The sequence below is a fragment of the Orbilia oligospora genome (genome assembly GCF_000225545.1).
Source record: "Orbilia oligospora ATCC 24927 unplaced genomic scaffold scaffold00215, whole genome shotgun sequence".
In the NCBI taxonomy this organism is placed as follows: Eukaryota; Fungi; Ascomycota; class Orbiliomycetes; order Orbiliales; family Orbiliaceae; genus Orbilia; species Orbilia oligospora.
In genome coordinates this window covers 2189432-2212272 of record NW_011645772.1, presented here as the reverse complement: position 1 = coordinate 2212272, position 22841 = coordinate 2189432, and the positions used below count along the sequence as shown (strand labels likewise).

Genomic DNA, 22841 nt, shown 5'->3' with positions numbered 1-22841 from the left:
ATCCTTGAAGCTGCTGCTACAGTCCCAGCTTCCGAGTATACTACAATCTTGCTACATGACTAATTGCATAAACGAGCTGGTCACAACCGTTAGCCATAATAATCTTAGCGTCATATGCTCATCTTTAGGAACTAACGATAATCTCCCTTATTAATTCTTTATCATTCGCCAAACCTCAGTAATACATTTATGAAGCACTTACCATGAGAGTTTAGACGATTGCTCAAATGTATAATTAGGCCCGGGTGCGTTTCATCTTGAAGCGAGATGTCCCCAAAGGGGCCAACAACTCGAGCCGACGAAGAATTGGTGATGGAGATTTGAGATTTGTCAACTGTACGAGACAAAAAAACTTAAATAGCATGTTTTTAATCATGGCCTGGTTCTTCTGTAAGCAATGATACGTGGATCGGGTGCACTTTAAGACTATACTGTCGTGTTAAATAATTTAGGCATACGCTATCCTGCGTTGTTAACTGTTGCAGAATCAAGTAATATAAGAGAGCATCTTCTCGTTACTCAAAAGATAGATATTGCAGCTCTACCTAGGTCGCGACTTCCGGACTAACCTAGCTAGGCCATGGTACTGGTATTACATAGCGGTATCGCCCCAAATGGATATCTAAAGAAAAAAAGCGGGATTCTACATTTACAATCCCCATGACAGAAACCACAAAAGTACTTTAGTCTCCCAAGGTACTTTTTTATCTTCCTTGTTGAAATCCTCCAATGCCAAGGGTTTCGCATATGTCTTCAAATGCTCAATCTCGCCGGCGAGCTCCTTCTGCAGCTCCTTATCATCCGTTATCACCAAAGCGTTCATCTCCAAATCCAGCTTTTTCGATCGTCGGGTGTAGTTTGAGGACCCAACGACCGTTAAGCTCGGTGATGTGTATTCTGGGAGTGTGATCCAGATGCCTTTAGCGTGATACGTCCACCCTCCTGGCTGACCTACCACGCCCCTCCTCCATTCAAGTAGCTCCACCCCTTCGCCACCTCTTACCTTTCCGACTTCTTCTAGAAACCTTCTTGCGAGAATTAGGTATCCAGGAGGCAGGTACCCCGAGACCCCAGCTGATCCATAAAACCCGTTAGCTTCAGGAGCAGCAGTGACCACAGTTCCAAGGTCTGATTTTGAAGCCAATAGTAGCTCTTTCAATTCTCTATGCATGTTGAAGTAACCTGCAGTAAACGTCCAAGAAGACTTTGCGAAATCCTCACGCGATAGAGTTCGAAGTACGCTTAATATACCAGGATGTTCCGTCGAGTGGTTTTCGTCGGACATCAATGGTGTGAATTGCCCTAGCGGGTAGACAACTGTTTTTGACTTTCGCGGACCGGGAGCTGATGTTGGTTTCAACAAAGGAGATATTAGGGCGGAAGCCGCAGATTTGAAACCCGATTTATCTTCCAAGGGAGACGGAGCAGGGTTGCTTGAGGGCCAGACCAGTTCAAATCGATTCTCGACTTTGTCATTTGGCTGAACCTTGAAACTGAGGCTGCAAACAGCATCGTGCACTTTCGCGTAGTAATCGGTAATAGATTTGCTAGAAAATAAATGATACCGATCCTGCCTGTTCGTAAAGTAGTCCTTTGATAGATTGGCGCTATAGGATCTTTTGTAAGCTTGTCGTCCACTGTCGTCGTTCAGTTGTTGTCATACCCAGATAATATAATTTCGTCATCGAATCCATATAGCTTCATATGCTGTAGACCCCAGCCTTCATTCAATCTTTTCGGTATCAAGGCTTTTCTAAACCCTCGAAGATTTGGGGTGTGGAACATTCGCAGCTCGACTCGATCTTCACCAAATTCCTTAACTAACGGTACTAATAGCGATGCAGAACAGACGTCGGGTGCCTCCCGGGTCCCTCGCAGAGCATCCGTCAATATTGAAACTTTCAGGGTCGGCGAATTTCGAAGAGCGGTTTTGATCGTTTCAATCTAATATCGTCTTAGTGATCCGTGGGTTCTCAAGAAAAAAACGGTCCATTCTCGGGGTCAGGCATACGAGTTCGTGTTCCGTCTTTCCGATATATAAAGTCGCAATGAATACTCTTTTCTTCGCAGATAGTATTTTCATCTATATATTTCGCAAGATTCATGGGTACTATTCGTCTCAATTACTATTTCATTCAAAGAGTTTTCGCACACGACCAGCGGGGTAATTGCCACGCGCACCTTTAAACTGCGATAGAACTCCTCCGGCTCCTTCAGTATCGTAATATCTCGCGGTCCGACCTCGAACCTAGGCGCCAGCCTGTCCATTTCATCTACAAGGCCCCGAAGAACGCTGAAAGTGGATGAAGCACCGCCATCACTGCCAGACTCAGCACCGGCGCCCGAAGCGGTATTACTCGATGAGAATGAAAAGGTTCGGCGGGATGGTGTTCGGAATTTGGGAGGATTTATCGCCTTTGGCCGAACTTGGCGAAGAAGGAGGCAGGATGTGCGCGCTGCCATTGTGGAGACTCAGCGATATCGAATTGGGGTTGATTCTGAGGACCGTCAAATGGGGTTTGAGAGGAAGTAATAAACGGCCCTCTTTTTGCTGGGTCTGAATTATCTTGGCAGCTATTGGCAGGGATGGTATAACAACACCATGACACCGACGTTGACGGCCGGAACGTCCAAAGTTGTAATCTACTTAAGTACCTAGCCAACTAGTGTTAATAACTATAGAAAATCTGTATTATAAAATAAAAATTAAAAAAAGAGCGGAGTATTAGTTTACATCTAGCTAATATTTTACTTCGGTGCCGACTTCTTTATTTAATTGTGCCGATACGCGATAACACGATAGCTGCGCACAGTTGACTTTGCATAGGAAAACAGTGCAGTTAATCCCAGCACCCCCAGTCCTCCTTACAATGGCATACAAGGTCTGTCTTCATTTTCTCCTCTAAACTGCTTTGATCAGTATCCTCGCCATCCACGCTAATCCGCGGCCGAAAATATCCCAATCTTTGAAGTCTTTCATCATCACAAAAGGCGGCGTCAATATCGAATTCGTCCGCTTGATTCCACGGTGGGACTAAAAGCAAATTTATGATCCCAGACTCCCTCCACAGCGGTCTCCAATGTATATTTCCTAAATATCCCGAGTGATCTCTCATATAAATCCAGACTCCGTCTATTAGAGAGTAGAAGCATGATATAAAAAACTTGAAAGGCTCTTCATCATCGACCTCAAATCTGGGCTCGAGAGGACGATTGTAGTATTTCCCGATAACAGAGGCTTGTATAGTCTCATCCTTCTCTTCGAGGAATTTTCGAAGCCCGTCCAATCCAAGGTTCCAGGTTAGTAAGTTAGATATTCCCTGCCTGTTATCTAAAAAAATAAAATATCAGCAAGAATGCTACTAAGCAATGATATTACTGTTATCGACTCCACATACAGATATCAGGACACCCTAACTTAGAAGATATAGCAGCGACTTTCTCGTGGCTTAACGTATCTGCATACCGTAATGCCATCGGGGTCGTCGATCCCGAGAGAAACCGTGCAACACTACATATGACCGAAAAATCAACCGACAGCTGCAATTTAAGGCCGTCTGAGGTTCCCAAGATTTGCCATAGTAGAATGTATACGAAAGTATATCTATCGGTGTTGGCAAAAAGCTCTTCGTCTATATGGCTGCCGTCAATAGTCCCGTGTGGTTTCCGGTTTTCGAATAAATATATTGTTTCCGCCAAAACCCAGAATATAAGGAATGCATTATCCAATCTTTGGGATTCGCTTCTGGATGGTATGAACCTCTTGGAAGATTTAGAATCCTTGCTATTCGCCGAATTTGGGGGGACGTCGCCATATTTATCTGCCATTGCCTCGAAAAATCGATTGGTAAACCAGCGAACAGTCCTTTGGTACGAAAGAAGCTTGTAAAAGTACTCCGTGTTGTCTGTTGGATTGTTGTCCGGAAACCCGCTGGCGTCCTGAAGCAGCTTCAGCTGGTCGTCTCGTCCATAAGCTCGGAGGACTGCCACACCCCGTAGAAGTTCCCCGTGATCTCCATGGATGAGTAGTTGTCGGTAAGCCGTAGCAGTACACTGTGGGCTTTTGCAGATGTTGTAAAATGTGCGACATGTGAGCCCCAACGATTCAAGGTCGTAGATTGAGCCGAGAGATCTCAAGATATCGATTTTGAGGTCTAGAGGTAACTCCTCCAAGGTAGACTTCTTCCTGCTTCTCGGCATCTTATGTTTTCTTAATGACTTCGTTGGTAGAATTGAATGGATGACGTTTTTTTTATACTGGTCGATGTTGGATCGGCCGCGCGAAGGTATTAATAGGTTCCGGAATCCACGGGAGCTTTGCAAGATTCGATTCTTCACTTAAAGTCTCCAGCAATTAGAAATTATCAAAATCTGATTCATAGACGCATAAATGTAAAAACGACATTGCGAAGGAGTCAGCGTCTTAAATGTGCGCCTCAAGCCTACTCAAATGTCTACCATAGGGCATATTCACGTTGCATGCATATGCGAGTGGATCCATGGATCCTGAACCAGCTGCGCCCCAAGTTCTATCCCTGCAACCTTGATTTGTCCAACCAAATTTGGCATGATAGCCTACCAATAGTATGGGTTCCCACCCCGAAAAATAGCTGTAAACTTAGATTTGAAGCTCATATAAAGTCTTAAGTTGTGATGTTGATGAAAGATAAGTACAATTTTAAATGTTATGAATACAACTTCAAAATGCAAATTTAAAAGAACACTAATCATCCAGTAATATTAATAGTTCAAGTGACTAAGTCAATATTATATTAACATGTTTGCTATATACATCCTTGTCTCGTATATATATGTATTCCCCGGCTCACGAAGCGGCCTACATTATATTAATCTAGATTTTATGATGGTTATAAATTTACCATATAAGTAATTATGTCACGTTACTGTCATCTCCAAAATATTGTCTCATATTCTCCCTTCAACCTACTTCACTTTGTCCTTGGAACTTAGGTTCTTCGTACTAACAAATCAGCCTATAGGCTATCTAGCTTCCTAAATTGTTAATTTCATGAATTCAGCCTTAGAATTCTAGCGCCTCTAGGCCATCAGGATTCGCAAGATGGGACCTAAGCCCCAAAGACCACACTCCGCCGTCGTCACCACCGAGAATATGAGATAGAGATGTCTATCTACAGGTTGGATAATATTTAGGAATGAACTTTGTATTGCTAGCAGGTTTAAGTTTATCAATATATATATCAAGTTCATAGATATCTAGATATATTTCTTTATAATTTATAGCTAGGAGAAGCGCTAACCCCTAAGGCTCTAGTGCCAAAGTAACAAAATACCTAAGATCTATAAGGTCACATCGAGCCGCCCGAAAGCATATATGCATAGAAGAGAAAGCTAAGAAAGAAGAGATCGATTTCTATCAATCATTAATTTTGCATATCTGATACCTCAGCGTCTCGACACTAAACCAGCTTAGACACCTCAGTTCATCAAAACGGCCTGTCTAAAATGCAACAAGCCCAAATCCCATCCCGTGTTGCCACTAACTCTAGTAAACTGTTGGTGGCGCCTGCTGGCGCTATGGCATCTGTGACTAGTTCTAGTTAGATCCGATAATACCTTGAATTCAGGCAACTTACCTCAGAAATGAATCTTCCCGATCTTTCAGGAATACCTAGCATACTTACTTAAATACCAAGTAACTGTTAGCATACACCATCGAGCTTCCATTCTTCTTCTACAAAACCACTGCTTCTACTTACTTCTCAAATATCCAATCTCACAATCTGCGAGTCGTAAAATGGCTTCACCAATCGCTCTCCTCCCGATAGAGCTCCACATCACCATCCTCTCCCTGTTAACATTCGCAGACCAAATCCGAGCCAGCCAAACATGTACCCTCTGGCAAACCCTCCTGAACGAGGCCAAGATCCTCGAAGATTCCAGATACCAGATACCTCCTCCATTCTTCGTTTTGCAAATTCACAAACTTCTCGGTTTATTTACGCACAGACCTAACGGTCAAATTTCAATGGATGACCGACCAGTACCCAGCGGACTCGTTTTCCGCGTCGAAAACCAGAAATTAGTCGAGGGTTTTTATTACCAAGAGAACGAAAACGACGAATCTATAGACGGGAATTTCACGAATCTCTTCAGCAAATCTACAAATTTCCTTGACGAGCCCCTTTTTAAGGTGCCAGCAGAGTGTTTAACGATCAATCATGACAATGAAAACGTTTCTATCAATCTTTACAGTAAAAAGAAGATGTTTATTTTCTGCACGGAGTGGGTGAAAACATATAACTTACATGCGCCGCCAACTGTCAAAGAACTATTGGAGACGATCATAAACGAGGCCCATGATGAACTGGAGGGTGACTGGGGCGTGTACTCTGATGAACCAGAGATGATACCGTGTGGACTGGATTTTGAGAAAGGGTGTTGGTTGGCGGTGCATATCGTTACTGACCTTCGGGCAGGGGATATAGATGTTTGTTTGAGGAGAGTGGAGTTCTCTTAAAATAATTGTGGGATAATATGGAGAGAGTTCGGATGTAAATAAAACTCTAACTAGAGGCTATTGACAAAAACAAACAAGAAGACTAAGAAAAGGGGCACTAAATAGTAAAAGATGTAGTCTCGTTCCCAGGAAAAGATGCACGCTCAATAACCGACCATGGAACACCTGAAAATACCAATATGACTACCAACGCTTGAAGAACCCTACCCCTGAAGTGCACACTATGGGCTATAAGTCCTGCACGGTGTTTCAGCTAGACAGTCAGTCTACTACTACTAGGACCAGTCTCTTCAGGAACTACAATATATTCCTCCATCATTCTACCTATGTGTTAGCATGCACGGTTCTCCAAACCATATATCAGGATAAATTTACTTACGATAGAAACTCTCTTCGATAACGCCCAGGCTCCGTAGTAACTGTCTGCTCAGGGAGTAATTTTCCAGCTGTTCTTGTGATCTTCGCTTGCAATTGATTGACATTCCACTATTATATCCCGATCTTTAGCCAGAGGTTTTGCAGGTTTTCTACTATCCGAATTTATTCACTCACCAAAAAGTCCACAATACAAGCACGATAGATGTACTTCCCATCAGCAGACGTAACACCAGTAATCCAGTTCTCGTGCTTGAATTTTGACGGTGTCAGGTCTTTGTTCTGCGAAACAGGAAATCTGCCGAGAAGAAGGGAATAATCGATCGTTTCGATCTCCTCCAAGAATTCAGTATCTCGCTTGAGTAACTCCCATAATTCGTCTCGCTGTTTTTTGGTTAAGATTATGCGATCTTCCTCCATTGCATCCGCAAGACCTGATTTTGCTTGCTCCGTTCTATGGTGAGACATTAGATAAGCCCCGTCATTAGAGAGTTGAGAAGTGTCCATACTTAATTTGATCTGGAATCAAATCCCTTGTCGGCTCAAAAAACTGCTGGGGTTTCAAATCCCACTTCACCCACCCTTTCTCCGCATCCATCTCTCTCAGCAAATTCTCCATAACCACATAATGTGATGGAGAAACACCTAAAACGCCACCTAGATGTCTATCAAAGCAGAATAAAACATCTGTCATCCGGCATAGAAGACTTGACGGGTTCGAAATCATGTACTGTCCGTAGGCCTCGATGCATTTTGTATAGAGGAATGTGTATTCAAACCGTCTACTAACGGATTTAACAATGTATGAGTGATCTTCAGTAAAGAAGAAAAGAGAACCACTGAAACCAAGACCTCCGACGGGGCTAAGCTCTTGTTTTAATTGGTTATGGTAGTATTTGTCGTTCTAAAAAAAGGTCAGTATGCAGCCTGACTAATAGTAAAGGTGGATCATATAGATGCCTACAATACTCCATTTGTCTGATCTTAATTGCTGGAAGAGTAAGGGTGCGGCTCTTTTAAACGGTAAATCATCTAGGTTTCTTCGATTAGTATTCCCAATGATGACGTTTGTATCGTTTCTCCACGGAACTTACAGAGTCGGAAGAAATTTGAAAAACTGAAGGTTCGAATGATAGGAGGTGCAGAATATGGTGGCCATTTTGGATCGGTGTAATCTTCTTCGACCCCGAGACTTTCCTGAAACGCACGCTGTATGGAATATGCTATAAGGCAGTATCCAATTAGCTTCTACAGCGCTTAGCATATAAGTTTCTGAGGGATTACGGACTGATAACTTTAGTTTTGTATCCTTTCGAGAACACAGAGTACCTATTCAAAAGCCCGTGTCAGAGGAAGATATTAATAGCAGCACCCTCTGATATTGGAGAAGGTGTATCGTTACACATACCAGTGATGGTCCTCGATAGGATTTCTATCTGCCATTGTGAAAATCAAACAATTTTACTAAAGAACTGATGTTGAAAAGACTAATAATTTAAACTGTGGCAAAGGGTTAGAAAGAAATTGAGTCGACTGTCTATAATAGAGTTGATGAGCTGGTCTAGGTCGTACAGGACTGTAGACCATACATATACTCTGAAATGCATAGACAGGATTTATGGCAGTCTCGTCACGCCGAGGATCATGAGCAGTTTGTGTTGCAGAATGTTGCAGCTGTGATGTCATTTCCCTGGCGCCGTCTTGGCGCATAAGCTTGCTTCTTCAGGCGGACCAGGGTTCACAACACGCGCAACCTCTGCTAAACAAACATCACAGACGTTCCTGACCATCATCACCACGCCCCCACATTGGCTTCATCGACATCCCACCAAATGTCACGAACCATACCCCAAGACCTCCGCGTAGCAACAGTAACTAGGGGTATGGTTATAAGACTACAGATTAACTCTTAGTAAGTCTTCTTAATGTAATTCTTCTCGATGTCTGTCTAATGCGTGCCAGGGTATATAATCATCTTAACCCCCGAGAAAGCCGCTGCAGTACTCCGGGCGACCGTGGAATGCAATATCTAAGATGCTACTCCCGGGTTTTGTCGATGTCCTGCCAGTGTTTTGGACCGCGTTTTGCGGCCGTTACAAGCTCGAGGGAGACCCTTAACCAGTTCTCCGAGGAGCAGCGGCTAGCCACTCTATGGCCATATGTATGAGCCCAAATATTCGCTGAAATGATGCGAAAGTTGGATTGCAGTTCGGATTTCATGTAGTCCAAGGGGTATATGCTTCTCAAAGCCATACCGACCGTGGAGACCCTTGGTTGGTCGTATCGTCTACTGTGAAGTGCGGATATGTCGTCCAATATTCCCAATTTCGATGTTTATGGCCTCCGGACTCGGTTTTCGAGGGTTAATGACTCGAGAAATGGTCTGAACATATCCTCGAGGAACTAACAGATGTCTAGTGCTGGGTAGAAGGGTAGATAGGGGTAGCCTCGCAGGCGCCGGCTTATGTTCAACACATGGGTTCACGGTCTGCCTCATGATCGTTTCGACTGGCCTGACTGGTGGACTAAACATGTCTAGATGGCCCAAGCTGGTCATTGGGGCTTTATATATGCTATCCCCGGGTCGGATATAGCTGTGCTGGCATGCTGGGCCACGAGTGCTGCTGTGACTCCTGTGCTCCACCCTTACGCCGGTGCAGATACCGGTTTTCACTGACTAAACGGCTCTGCATCGACATTGAAAGTTTTCCCGGCCCTCGAGTATGTGATTGGACTATTGGACGTGTTTGGAAGCGGTGGCCCGAGGCAGGGTTTGCCAGAGCGTGATTTTCGAGGGAGATGTTAAGGCCCTGTTCTTGGAATTGTGTTTTTTTGAGAGTGTGTTTTATAGTGTCCAATGCTTTCTTTTCTGTCTCCTTTGCCTGCTTGCACTTTATTTTCCTTGGTCCACCCCACTGCCGTCATTCCCCTTCCTTTCCTTTCCTTCCTCCTCACCACTTGCGCGCACAACATTCTCCATTTTTGTTCTTGCAAAAACCCCGTTACAACATCCCAGCTTCTAGCTTCTCCTCCACCAACTTTCTCCTCACCATCACCATTTTCACCTCCATCATCATCGTTATCATCATCAGCAATATAGCTTTCTCGGCCTGTACACAGTCCAAATTCAAATTCTTATTATTCACGTATCTCTCTTTTCTCTTCTCGTGCTCCGTGTAGCTCGCATAAACGGGTATCTGGTAACTAGAGTTCCTGCTCGTGACGTGTTTTCCACCATCACCACCCACCACAGTAGCAACTATGAGCTCGCGTTCGAGCTCGCCGCTGTCGTCGGTCCAGGATCTTTCCGATCCTGAGCTGGAGTTCGGTCAACCCAGCAAGTCGACATTCACGACCAATAGCCTGGATGACAAACCCTCGCGATCCTCGCAAGAGGCATCGCCACCACCCAACAAGCGGCGCAAGGTCGTCGACCCCCGAGACCCCCTGCCTGCCGATAACCCGCGCTATGCGTTCATTGTTGCCTTTCAGGCAAAGTTTAACCAGGTCTTTCGCGGGGTCCCAAACTTGGGGCCCCAAGACATCGAAGCTGGGGTGGCAGAGACACCAATCTCTGACCAGGTTGAATCACTTCTGTGCAAGTTGCTCGGACTTGCACTGAACCGTCAGAAGCCCGTTGAGTAAGTTCACCAGTTTTCACTTTTTCTCTAAAAATTTCCCTTCCCTCAAAAAGAAAAAATACTGTTGCTAGAAAAAGAAAAAGCCACCTTCCGTTCTGTTGTTTTTTTCCGGAATTCCCTCTTTTGGGGGTTTTTATTTTTGGGCTGTAACCAGTTTTGTGTGTTTTTGCTGTTTTGGACGAAATCAAACGGGTCGTTGGTGCTGTTGTTGTTGCAAGTTCGGGGAGCTTTGGGGTGGCGTCGAAGGGATTTCGTCAATAGAAAACTCGGTGTTTACAGAATTGCTAATAACCTTAAAAACGTATATAGGAAAGGGCACTATGGTCGGGCACTTGAGGAGGCCGTGGCCACATATATTGAAGAAGCCCCTCCCGAGTGGGATGGCAAGAACCCCTTGGAAGGCGGGAAGACCTTCAACCAGATGACGTTGGACGAGCGTGTGTGTGATTTCCCTCCCTATCTACTTAGCTATCTAGACTTCTCCCTAAAGAAAAGGGAAAGGATGTGTTGTGAAGCGTGCAGTGCTAATTAAATATGTGTATGTGTATAGTTGGTGATGCTGCAGACGCTGGTCCTTTGGGTGCTCCGGCACTCGAAGGCGGTGGGGGACATCCTCAAGGATGTCTACAAACCCGGCAGGAAGACAGACGACTCCAACATCTCCCTCGCCGTCCATTGCTGGGGCATGGACAGGGAGAAGAATAAGTATTATCTCATCGAGGGCAGAGGTACGGCAAAACCAGTTGTAGTGATATTAAGTGTGATAATTTGCAAAAGTTCATTTGAGTGCTAATACGACCGAGAATATCGATAGATGATACTTATTTCCGAGTCTACCAGGAACACATCAGCCCTGGGTACAGAAATGCGACATGGATTTCGGTTGCGGGCTCCATCGAGGAGCTCAGAGATTTGGCGGAGAGGCTGGCCCAGGAAGGGTCAAAGAATGCGAAAGACTTGCAAGGGAAGATCCTGGCCGCGATCCCTCGATTCGAAGAGGGAGACCAGAAGCGCAAGCGTCGCGAATACCGAAGCGCCAGGAAGGCCGCTTTCTCCAACCCAGGAGTCTCTTTATACGAGGGACGAACCCGTGGCAACAAGGCAAAGTACACCTTCGACAGTGATGAAGAAGGTGGCTATGCTTCTGGACGAGCCACCCGCGCGAGCAGACGAGCCTCGCCGACGGCCAACGAGCCGTATATCACTGGGTCGGGCAGGGTCACTCGAAGGACCAACCAGTACGGATTCCAGAATGACAACGCCGGAGAAACGAGCACCCCTTATGCTGGTAGCGACAGTGGTGGGAGCACACGTCGATCTGGGAGGCTGTCCTTAAAGAGAGATAGAGAGGAGTATGAAGCCGATGTACTCGGAGGGGCAGAGAGCCCAAGTGAGAATAACGAAGGGGACGACGAAGAGGATTACCGTGATGAGCCAGTAGAAGAGATGGACGACGACGATTTGACCGATGGTACAGATGAAGGCTTCGACAAGAGCGGGAAGAGTTTATGGGCTACACTGAAGTTCGAGAAGTCAGAGAGCAAGGTAGTTTTGAAGACATGCAAGGACGACGATGCCAAGCTAGAAGCTCACGATACTCCGGCCCCGCATCTTGAGAAGCAGGATGATGGCGCAATGGATATCGATGCAGCTGAGGATGTTGACGACGGAGACGTCGATTTGGTCCCCACGAGCCCTATCCGGGGTAGTTCACCAAAGATCCCTGGTGATAAGAAGAGTACACCCGCTCCCGAGCATGTTGTGGTTAATTTCCTATCCGGCAAAGGGTCAAATTCTTCACCAGCTTCAAGCATTGGACAGTAGATCGCGGTGGTCATTTTAAACCCTTTGGTTCTTAATTCTTATTCTTATTCTTATTCTTGTTATTATTCTTATTATCACCTTATTGGTATGCGTGCAGGGTCAAATATTTGCCTGTTTCTCATATGCATACGACAGGACTCGACAGGCGAGACGGCACTTTCTCCTTCTTCTTTTCTTTTTTTGTCAAACATAAAAGCAATCATCGGAGGGAATGCGGTTATTTGAAACCCGGCCTTTTTTTCGCTCTGATTCTTTATAAAATCTCTTATGCCGAATGTCATAACTAGAGCGGGCGTCTGGAATGAGGAAGTGGGGTGTTATTAGTATAATGGAATAAATAGGCGGTGTTGAATTTCAATAGACGGTTTCATGGAATTTCAGATCTCACATCTTCGCTGTTTGCACATTATATTACACGGTCTCTATCTATGGAGCTAAAAAAGGAACTACATGCACTAAAGATCCAGAGTGCTCCGGCTGGGGGTTGTAGCTGGGTTTGTAGGGTCTGGATAACGTATAACATTGTATCCGAGTAATAATATATTAACGCCAGTATAATTGTGTAGTAAAATGGATAGTATTGATGATTGAATAGATGGAGTCGAGGCTAGACAGATAGACGACGTCCATGCCCCCATCAACACAAAAGATCACGAGTCGACTCTGCAATTACCAGAGTACTTACGCCAAAACGAATGCAAACACACCTCGAAAGGCAAGTTTTCTCTCTCTTTTCTTTTGGTAGGTATTCTTGGTATAGGCTTTCTTTTAGGCGAGCGGATAGTATATAAGTAGGTATATGCCTCAATGTCGATGCGTCGATGTTCTAGAATGAAGCGGGTTACACTTCTGTAGGCAACCACTTAACTTTTATGAATCTACTCTGCTCCAAGAGAAACTTCTTCCAAGGCTGTGCTAACATACTTATAGTTATAATACGAGGTATATAAGATCTTAAGAATCAATCGAATTGAGATAGATCCACGGGACGAGCAGATATTCCCGGCAGTTCGGGTAGTTTGGTGTGTCCCGTACCGTACCGTACGGCCGTACCTTCTCAGATTGTGAGATACATCCACCCCCCAGGTCCTGCAGCTTTGCCACAGTCGATACCAATTGGGCAAGTCGATAAGAACTACCCTCTAGGCCTTCCCTTCGACATGAAAGGAGTTTCAACTGCCTTGGCCATTGTATGTATAATATTAATTAAAATACGTCTGTAGGTATACTGACAACTTACATATGTTTGGTTGGCCCCCTAAACCGAACTTATTCGAATTCATCTCAGTCTGCCGCAAAACCGCTTAGTCGGTGTTCCAACTTGATTCGAACATACAGACCTTAATTTCACATCCATATCTAATATTTCCGATTCTTTCGCAAAGGGGGCTTCGGGGGATTTTGATATAATCGACATTTATATACTATACTAGTATAGTCCCTCAGCTATACTCAGTAGCAGATATATATCGACATATCAAGAGCGCTTTAACATATAACGATCCGGACGGTTCCTGGCCAGTAAGTAAGTTATTACCAGACCAGTGATGATTATGGTTCGTTCGCCAATGGCAGCCCTGCAAGCTATTGTATAGGCACCGCCTGTCAAACGGTTCTCTGACGCCAAAGCTGTAACAGCGTCGAACTAGCTCACTGCCCTCGCCAACCAACTCACCAACCAACCGTTGTCCCCAACTTGGCTTCGGATCATAGGCATCATTGTGCATCCCCGTTTCTTTTTCTTTTTCTTACTCCTTTCTTTTTAGAGGGAAAGGGAAATAGAGAAAGCTATATTTATCACAATCGTCGAATCGATCCACGGAAGGATTAACCTACGGCGGTTAGTACCAATTATTTACCATCCACCCATCCAGTGCAGTGCAGTGCATGCAATACCTAGCAAGTTGCATTCTGCAGACGCAGACACAAGACACAAGACACACAGTACCAGTCCAAGGAAACATCTCGTTTCAGACTCTTGCATGAAGTATATGCTTTCGAATCTATACTACTACTACTATCAGCCTTTGGTGGTATATATGACAAAGGTCGCCCGCCCTGGTCCGGATCAAAACCCTCGAATTCGTTCATACTGAGTATCTGCATGCTCAGATAATTACAATATTATTATTCTTCTTCCTCCATTTCCTTCTCTGTCTTGTTTGTCTGTTCGTCATTGCGATTTTCCTTCTTTCGATCGTTCTTAAGGTCTTTCGATTATATTTATCCACGGCGACCGAAACACCGTCGTATGCCGTACATACGAGCATAGTATCTTCGATAGATACATACTCCTGCTTCTTGTCTTTTCCTGATTACTGGCCAGCCTAACTTGAAGGAAAGAAGGAACGATACAGCAGAAATAAGACAAACGGTTGTGCTATTTTTATTTTTTATTTTTTATTTTTTTTTGATTTGAATTCCATCGACGGCTTTCTCAGCTTTCTGGCTTCTTAGGTAAGAATTACACCCCGGCCAAGGATATATCCTTCGGCCCTCGATCCGTCGCTTCCCAGAAACATCATCATTCGGTACATCTACGGAATTCACTATATACCGCAGCTATTCCATCTTTTTTAAAAAGATTATTTATTTATCCCGTGCCGTGGAAAATTCCTTCCCCTGACAGTTCCAGAATCTGGTAACTGGGCCAGATATCAGTCGATCTCGTAGCTAACATAACATCGTCATCTCCTGAAAATAGCTTCATACCATACGACCCATACAGAAACATACGCGCGTGCATTGACTGCACCAGATCTGGATCCCGCTAGTTAATCCCCGAGTTCTTGCTGGGTACATGGTCGTACACGGTACATATCTCGAAGCTTAGCTCTGCAAAGTAGCTGCCCAACGGAATCTACCCCCCTGGCCTTTGCATACATGCTACATACCCTCAAAACCGCCACCACATTGCAGCATTAATTAACTAGCTCGTACAAACAACCGCCAACATCACCAGAATCACCATAGAATCACCATCCATTTCCATTTACATTTCCGACTTGCCCCCCTTTGCAATTACACTACCTCCAAGTATCCATCTCCAAGTCTCCGAGTCTCCAAGCTTCAGAAAGCTAAACAGCTTCGCCATCAACACTTACGTTTGCAACTTCTACTTGTTGGTAGTTGACATTTGCTTTGTTTGAATTCCCTTTGCCTGCAATTTCCGACAAGCGATCTACCAAAAGATCCACTCACCCCAGTTATCTTGACCACTGCACTGCCTTCCTACCACCCTTTTTCTAATCTCCAAATCCCTAAAACAACCCCATTCGCAAACCATTCCCCCTCGTTCGGAGTTTCTTTTCTAAATTTTTGTCTCGACCGAAGAAGCAAATAAAATACTTCTCATCGATCCAGGGGAGAGACACGACTGACCCCAAACTACAAGCGACCTTTACATAACTTACTAACTCAACTAGAACGCTTCTTAAAAACCTCCCACCGGCTTCCCCTTTCCTTTGCTTTGTGTGTTCGATATTCGGTTCTGTTATTCATTCGTTCTCCATCCTTTTTCAAGAAGGAAATACAATAATACTATCAATTGCAATTGTTATTTGACATCTTTTACAGTCGGCCATATCCCTGAGTCGCCAAAAGGAAGGGGAAAACGGGAAGATACAAACCTCCCATCTACACACGTCACTCACTTCGAAGGTCTCCTGACCTCAACCATACAACCGCCAAAATGAATAAGAAATTCGATCGAGTGCTCCAATGGAGCAAGGAGAAGATGGGGAACGACAGCAAAACATCTGCGACAGATGAGTTCAAAACAATGGAAATGGAAATGCAAATGCGACATGAGGGTACAGCTCTCTCTCCCTTTCCCCAGCTTAATCGCTCACCTTTCTACGGGAATCACAATCAGCTAACAAAGCTCCCTTTTCTTCCTCTTCATAGGCATGGACAAACTCCACTCCTCCGCAAATATCTACATCAAATCCCTCTCTAAACGTCGCGAAGGCGACGATCGCGAGAAAATGATTCCGATCGATATTGTCGGACAATCTATGGTTATTCACGGCGAGGAGTTCGAACAGGACTCGCTGTATGGCCAATGCCTAGCGAACTTTGGAAGGGCGCACGAGAGCATTGCGCGCGTGCAGGAATCTTATGTGCAGAACATCAATGATAATTGGTTACTCGGATTGGAGAGGGATCTGACCCATATGAAGGAGTATCAGGTGTGTACCTTCCGTTTCCCTGGTGGTTGTGATTGTGGTGGTGGTTTGGCGGTGGTGTGATAAATCGCAGGTGGCTAATGTTGTAATTGAGTTAGGCTGCAAGGAGGAAGCTAGAATCTAGGCGGTTAGCGTACGATACCGCACAATCTAAGATGCAGAAACAAAAGAGGGAAGATTTCAGACTAGAGGACGAATTGCGGGCTCAGCGAATCAAATACGAGGAATTGAGCGATGAGGTCTTGCGACGGATGAACGATATCCGAGATGGCGAGCAAGAAACCCTCATGGAACTTGGCGCCTTCCTCGATGCTGAGCTTGAGTATTATGAGAAATGCAGGAATCTCCTGTTGAGAGTGAGGGAACAATGGCCGGTTCAGTATGTCAAACTCCTATCGTCATATCGTACCCTCCAAAATTTATAATAGCTAACCTCGCTTCCCTTCTAGAACCAAGAAAACAAAGGATCGCTCCAGATCCCGCTCTAACACCGCTCACTCTTTCTCCAACGGTTTCAGCACCAGAGAATCCCCGCAAGAATACGAAGAAGAACCACAACCCGCCCTCCCTGAACGTCCCAGCATCAAATCCCGTGGTGTTTCAGCATCTCATGCCTCAGATTGGGACTCCAACGGCCGTCAAACACCTGAACTCCGTTCCCGCGCTTCATCATGGAAAATTGGCGGTGAAGCCCTCTCTCGCACTAGTAGTGTAGAGTCTTCATCCGCCGCTCCAACTAGAATGCTAAGAACGGTTACCGAACCGATTGCTCCACCTTTACCAGCTGGTAGAGGTGGTTTGAGACCCGTGATCACCAGAACGCCTAGTTATAATACTCATAGCGAAGATCCATCACCGGTTGAACATCCAAGCCCCGAATCGCGACCCCTCTCGAGACCGTTGTCTAGGAACGCGAGCTCGCAGAGTTTGGGTGGTAGCAGCGGGGTAAGGAAGATCGTACCGCCTCCACCGCCGGCATCGAGGAGCGTGTCTGGAAAGAAACCGCCACCACCTCCTCCGCCAGTTAAGAGGGCTGGATTGTCGAGCTTGAGTATTAATGAGTAAATATGATGAAGAAACGAGCAATATGGTAGTTGTTTAGCGGGGGGTCTTTGAAAGGGTTGTGGTTGTTTATTCGACACGAATGGATGGTGACTACCAGAGGAAGTGGGAAAGGGTGAGAGCATTAAAACAAAATTGATAAGCAGATATCATTCTCTTTATACTCATCGCCTTTTTCTTTTCTTCTCAAGTTCCTTGCTGTGATTTTGCATACACCTTTTTTTTTTCTTCCAAATTTTTTTTATATCCTGAAATAGGGAAGGGAAATTGTTGTTTTTCTACCTTCTTTTCTCCCTTATCGTTTGCATAAATTGATGCATTCACGTCTACGTACATTTTTCCTCTTCGGTTTCCACGTACATAGCACACACACGTCATTGTCACTTTTCTTTCCCAAATTTATTTTCATGTTCATACTTTTTGTTTCCTTGTCATACTCAAGTATATTAAGTCCCCCCCCCATAGCTTTAGAGAATAGGATGCATCGATGGTAGGAAGAGAATATGAATAGGGAATCTTGAACCAGAAAAAACTTAAGAGTAGAAAAAAATGAGTCCCATTCGATTTTGGTTTTTTTTTTGGGCATAACTTGCAAGAAGTCTTTGAAGCGCATAAAAAAAAGAGTACTTTTGATTTCCCACCCTCCTTCCGGTCTACTATGATTTGGTTCCGAACCCTCTGGTATGATATCATGATTTAAAACCCCGTGGTTCTCCGACCCCAGAAAAATTAAAAGAAAAAAAAGGTTTTTTATATAAAAGAAAAAGGGAGGCGGAAAGAAAAACCCTCCTAGCTTTGGGTATGAGCCCGCGTGAACCGCATTGGGAGAAGGGTTAAGAGAGAAGAAGGAAGAAGGAAGAAGGGAAGAAAGAGGCAAGTTAAACGCCATGGGAATGATACAAAAAAAAAAAAGATGCCAAAGTCGTATAAGAGTAGGAAATTCGTATGAAAAGGAAACACATAGAAACTGCTATGTCTGTCATGAAGATTCCGCTCTGAGAAAGAAAAAAGGGAAGAAAAAGGACAAGAAAGAAGCGCAGCAGAAAAGGTAAAAAGAAGAACAACCAAAGGGTATATATATATGATGCGCAAAATGGACCGGCTTGCATGAAGAAAGAAACCCATTATGATAAGCAGAAAAAGGTGAAAGTCAGACCTCCAACGGAACGGCCAAAAAAAAAATAAGATATGCTCGAGAAGAATGCGAAAACCTAGGTCTTAAAGGGATAAAGAAAGGAAAAGTGAAGGGAGGCCGAACGTTAACGCTTACCGACCAAGTAGAATGAACGAAGGGAAAATTGAAAAAGACATAAAAGAAGAAAAAGGAAGAAACAAAAGAATACAAGCCCACGCAATAGCGAAAACGAAAAGAATATTAAGTAAATGTCCGTGAAGAAAGTATCGGACCTAATCAACGAACATCATCACCTGGCGGCTGTCCTGGCTGCTCCAGTTTATTAGATGAACATCTTCGATGGTGCGTAGGAAGCCTCCTGGTGAATCTGGCGACAATAGAAACCGCAATCCAATACTACTGAACCACACACTCCTTATCATCCTCACCAGTCTCGCGTCTCCTAGACTTTCGCTTATCCTTTTTCAAAGTCTCTTTGCCCTTGTCCTTCTTCGGCTTTGCTTCTCGGTCTTTCTCGCCGTTGTGCGATTCGCCGTCAATCGAGCTCGTGCTGCTAATATTTCCGTTTGTCGAACCGTCATCTTTTCCGTCCCTGCTGATTCTAACAGCCAGTCGGCTGAGGCCGGCGAACGAAAGTCTATTTTCGGTGTTACGACTCAAAGAGCGAGACTTAGCCTCATTCGTTTTGATATCCACGCTTCTCCGCTCTGGCCGTGAGGATGGTCGAAGCGATTCTTTCGACTGTGCATCAAGCGAATATCGTCCTTTGAGAGCTAGGGATTCTTCACTGATCTGGGGTTGCTGGACGGGAGAAGATGATGCCGAAGTATTGTATCCGTCTTGCCCTTCGGCAACACTATAATCGAATGTGGGCAAGCCGCGGGACTCCTCTTGTGAAGATCGACTACTATCAACTTCTTCGTACGGTGGCGGCCCCTCCATGGCTTGAACTTGATAGAATAGGAGGTAGGGTGACTCTTCAGCGAAAGCCTTGGTTCTGTCCACCTCAACAACTCGCTCCTTTGCAAGGTCATCAAATCGCATCCACTTATCGTCCTCGGTGCGTACCAAAGAAATGTAATGACCGGAGTTAGTAGTCGTTCCTCTATGGCAGACTGCACTTTGTAGCAACAATCTAAAATTTCCCGAGTCTTCCATGTCGTCGTCACCTACAAAATGCGGTAGCTCGATTTCCGTCGGAATTTTGACATCCGCCCCATTTCGAATGGGCGTTCCGGCAGCAGACCACGTATAACGTTTCAAGCACAAACCAATAATCGGTCTCTTAGACGAAAAATGGTTGGCGAAAGTTGATTTTGTGGTCGACCGCTCCTTGTCGTTTGTCGACGCGCAATCGGTGTAGAAAGGCAGCAAGTTGAAGAACTGCCAGGCCGGAATTGTTATTTCCTTGCGAACGGACTGAGACCGCCGTCGCTGCTTAGGCAAACCATGTTTACTAGTCCCGTCGACAGTTCGAAGAAGTGAGCTTTTACGCTCGAGGGGTTTGGGGGATAAGGGAGTACTAGGCGTTTGTGGCGCGGAACCCAGGTCCGCATATTCGATGTGAGAACCATTTATCGGTGGCTTTTCGTCTAAGAGAAGTGAGTCGATGGTTGTGTCGCTTGGCTGCTCTGCTGTGGCTGATCCTGCTCTCTGTTCCAATTTCCTCTGCACATCGACTCGATTATTGAAGTACTCTTCCAAACATCTCTCGAGTGTGATTGGGCCAGTCGTTTCGGATTCGGATGGAATTGCAACGTTGAGTAATCTCTCGTTAATGAACTTATGGTCATCATCAGGGATATCAAGGCCTCCGTGAGCGATATCCATTTTGAGAGTGAGTAACGGCATCTCCAAGGTTTCCGCGATGAAAGTGAAAGCTTCCGATGCATCCTGTTGTTGCTTTAATGCGGCCTCCTTCCAGCCGCATTCAGCCAAAGAAATCTGTATCTCTTGTATCTAAAACGACGTGTTAGGGGTTATTAGGGAATGCTAGAAACAATATTGCTTACTATGTCGGCTGTAATGAGTTTCCCGGACCTAAGCATGTTGACAAAGAGTCTGAGTAGCGACGACAGTTTCTTGCGCTTGTCATCATCGAAGACATTGTATAGCATCGCCTATATTGCCATTTATTAGCTATTCCATTCCTTGTCCAAAAGCAATTTACTCCATAATCAATGTGGCCGGTAAAATCATACCTCAAATGAATCGAGATGGGCATAGAGAGCAAATAATAGAGAATCAAGATAGCAAGTGACTTTGCCATTGTTTTCGGCTCCCTTCAAGGCGACATCCGCCGACCACTCCTTGAGGATTCCGGCAGAGGCGTCTTCCCATAGTCGGTAAAGATCCAAGGCATTATTTGCACTACCGTTGGCGTAACCGCCTCTCAGGATGCGTAATATTCGGTCCTCGTTTGGTGGTATTCCAAGATTGGTCAGTTTCTGCGATATATGTGAGATCTAATGCCAGAGGTCAGTATAATGATGATGGTTAAGTTTCAAAAGAGCTTGGATACGAAGGCTAACTAACATGAAACGACTCTTCTCTGGAAGGCTTCTTGAGCTTCTCGTCTGGCCCTGTACAATAAAGATCTCCCACGAACCGAGGCTGCGAGAGTTGTTAACAATCCATCACATGCACCCGCTTTTTTCCTAAATCAACGACGAAGGAAACACTCACAGCTTGCTTGTCAATCAACGAACTTCTTTTATGAGGATCCTTTTTACTCATCAATCTACTCAACGATGTCGACAAAGTCTTTTCGAATCTTGAATTTCGGTTCGGTTTGTGGACATCAGCAGCGTGTTTGTCGACATGCTTATCGGCCGAGTCTGTTTCTGTTGGGTGCGACATTACGAGGGAGAGAGAGGATGATAATAATTGGAGGTGAGGACGAGGAAAGGTATGTCTATTCAAGGTGGATGGAAGTTAGGTCAGTGTCGGTGTTCAGCCTTATACACAGGCATTCAATCAAGACGGCTGAAAATGTTTCTGGTGCAGGAATAATATGTTGGTTTCATGGAAATAGGAAGAAGACGATCAGGCACCCTCGAACAGGCCGATCAAGACGAAGAACAGCCGTTTTATTACGCTGCTAAGCAGCAGCAGCAGCTAAGCAGTGTAAGGGCGGGGCCAATTCGGGCAAAAAAAAAAAAAAAAGGTCCTACGGCAGTAGGAATTCGGAGGGATTCGCTGGGGTAACGGAAAGAAGAGGTGTATGTGAGTACCTATGCAGAGGCCAGGTGACGATTGTTTGACCTGGCTTGCTGGGAGCTAAGTTAAGACCGGGTAAAGACGTCCTTGTCGTTGTCGACCAGTCGACGTTTGCTAAACGAGTTCGAGAGGGTAAAATCCGGGTGGTGGTGGTAGATGGATGGGATGGATGGTGTTCGATGTCGCCGAACGCCTGTTGTTGATGAGCTGAAAGAAACAATTGGAGCTTGAGCTGGTATGCTGATACTAGCTACGGACGGAAAACAGTCCGCTTGAGGACTTTGGATGTGGAGAAGAGTTGACGATGATGATGACGATGGCGATGACGATGGCGATGACAATGGCCTATTCTACGATGAGGTTGATGAGATCCCTTTCAGAGATTTCTTTTTCTCGAGAAGGCTTCCTTTTTGTCTCGTCGAAGGGCTGAAGGGAAAGGCCAAAGATGGTGGATGGACTGAGAGCCAGTATTAGCGAGGGGATTCGAGGTTGTTGTCGATAAGTCCAAGCCTTACTCTGCAATGAGCTATCTGTACAAAACACCGTCCGAGAGTCGATTATTTGGTGAAGCAAACAACTGGAATATTATCGATATCAAGTTTCAAAGTATTACAAACTCGAGCCCGGGGAGAGTATATAGGTAAGTAATAGGTAAATACTTTGTTAGAGGGAAGAAAGGGATTAATGCAGAGTGAAAGGGGATCCCAATAACAATTAACCAAATAATCATTCGCAGAACTTCTAACAGGCAGCACCGCTGAGAAAAGGACCCAACCCAACTTCACCACTTCGGTGTCGTATACACCGCGGGGGCCTTCTGACGGTTATCGATACTTATTTTTAGGTGGCCTCCGCACTTGGGCTATCTGTACCTGCGACCGGGCTGCCAGAAGCGAGGG

The 22841-nt window shown here is 45.1% G+C and overlaps 7 protein-coding genes across 7 annotated transcripts; 3 read left to right on the top strand and 4 right to left on the bottom strand.

The window, feature by feature from the left end:
* Positions 1 to 649: 649 nt before the first annotated feature.
* AOL_s00215g648 (uncharacterized protein) lies at positions 650 to 2463 on the bottom strand (the record flags this gene model as incomplete). Its single annotated transcript, XM_011129850.1, has 4 exons — positions 650 to 1607; positions 1664 to 1944; positions 2012 to 2083; positions 2182 to 2463. 4 exons carry the CDS (start codon positions 2461 to 2463, stop codon positions 650 to 652), a joined length of 1593 nt encoding a protein of 530 aa, XP_011128152.1.
* A 377-nt stretch (positions 2464 to 2840) lies between these two features.
* Positions 2841 to 4200, bottom strand: AOL_s00215g647 (uncharacterized protein; the record flags this gene model as incomplete). The annotated part of the gene is made up of 2 exons (XM_011129849.1): positions 2841 to 3331; positions 3399 to 4200. 2 exons carry the CDS (start codon positions 4198 to 4200, stop codon positions 2841 to 2843), a joined length of 1293 nt encoding a protein of 430 aa, XP_011128151.1.
* A 1576-nt stretch (positions 4201 to 5776) lies between these two features.
* AOL_s00215g646 (uncharacterized protein) lies at positions 5777 to 6499 on the top strand (the record flags this gene model as incomplete). Its single annotated transcript, XM_011129848.1, has 1 exon — positions 5777 to 6499. One exon carries the CDS (start codon positions 5777 to 5779, stop codon positions 6497 to 6499), a length of 723 nt encoding a protein of 240 aa, XP_011128150.1.
* Positions 6500 to 6752: 253 nt separating this feature from the next.
* Positions 6753 to 8317, bottom strand: AOL_s00215g645 (uncharacterized protein; the record flags this gene model as incomplete). Its single annotated transcript, XM_011129847.1, has 8 exons — positions 6753 to 6819; positions 6879 to 6985; positions 7052 to 7328; positions 7384 to 7778; positions 7839 to 7906; positions 7969 to 8097; positions 8163 to 8203; positions 8283 to 8317. 8 exons carry the CDS (start codon positions 8315 to 8317, stop codon positions 6753 to 6755), a joined length of 1119 nt encoding a protein of 372 aa, XP_011128149.1.
* A 1818-nt stretch (positions 8318 to 10135) lies between these two features.
* On the top strand, positions 10136 to 12339 carry AOL_s00215g644 (uncharacterized protein; the record flags this gene model as incomplete). The annotated part of the gene is made up of 4 exons (XM_011129846.1): positions 10136 to 10515; positions 10825 to 10954; positions 11066 to 11243; positions 11330 to 12339. The coding sequence occupies 4 exons, from the start codon at positions 10136 to 10138 to the stop codon at positions 12337 to 12339; spliced, it is 1698 nt and encodes a 565-aa protein (XP_011128148.1).
* Positions 12340 to 16030: 3691 nt separating this feature from the next.
* On the top strand, positions 16031 to 17591 carry AOL_s00215g643 (uncharacterized protein; the record flags this gene model as incomplete). Its single annotated transcript, XM_011129845.1, has 4 exons — positions 16031 to 16151; positions 16246 to 16529; positions 16625 to 16905; positions 16976 to 17591. The coding sequence occupies 4 exons, from the start codon at positions 16031 to 16033 to the stop codon at positions 17589 to 17591; spliced, it is 1302 nt and encodes a 433-aa protein (XP_011128147.1).
* Positions 17592 to 19119: 1528 nt separating this feature from the next.
* On the bottom strand, positions 19120 to 20574 carry AOL_s00215g642 (uncharacterized protein; the record flags this gene model as incomplete). Its single annotated transcript, XM_011129844.1, has 1 exon — positions 19120 to 20574. One exon carries the CDS (start codon positions 20572 to 20574, stop codon positions 19120 to 19122), a length of 1455 nt encoding a protein of 484 aa, XP_011128146.1.
* Positions 20575 to 22841: the final 2267 nt, after the last annotated feature.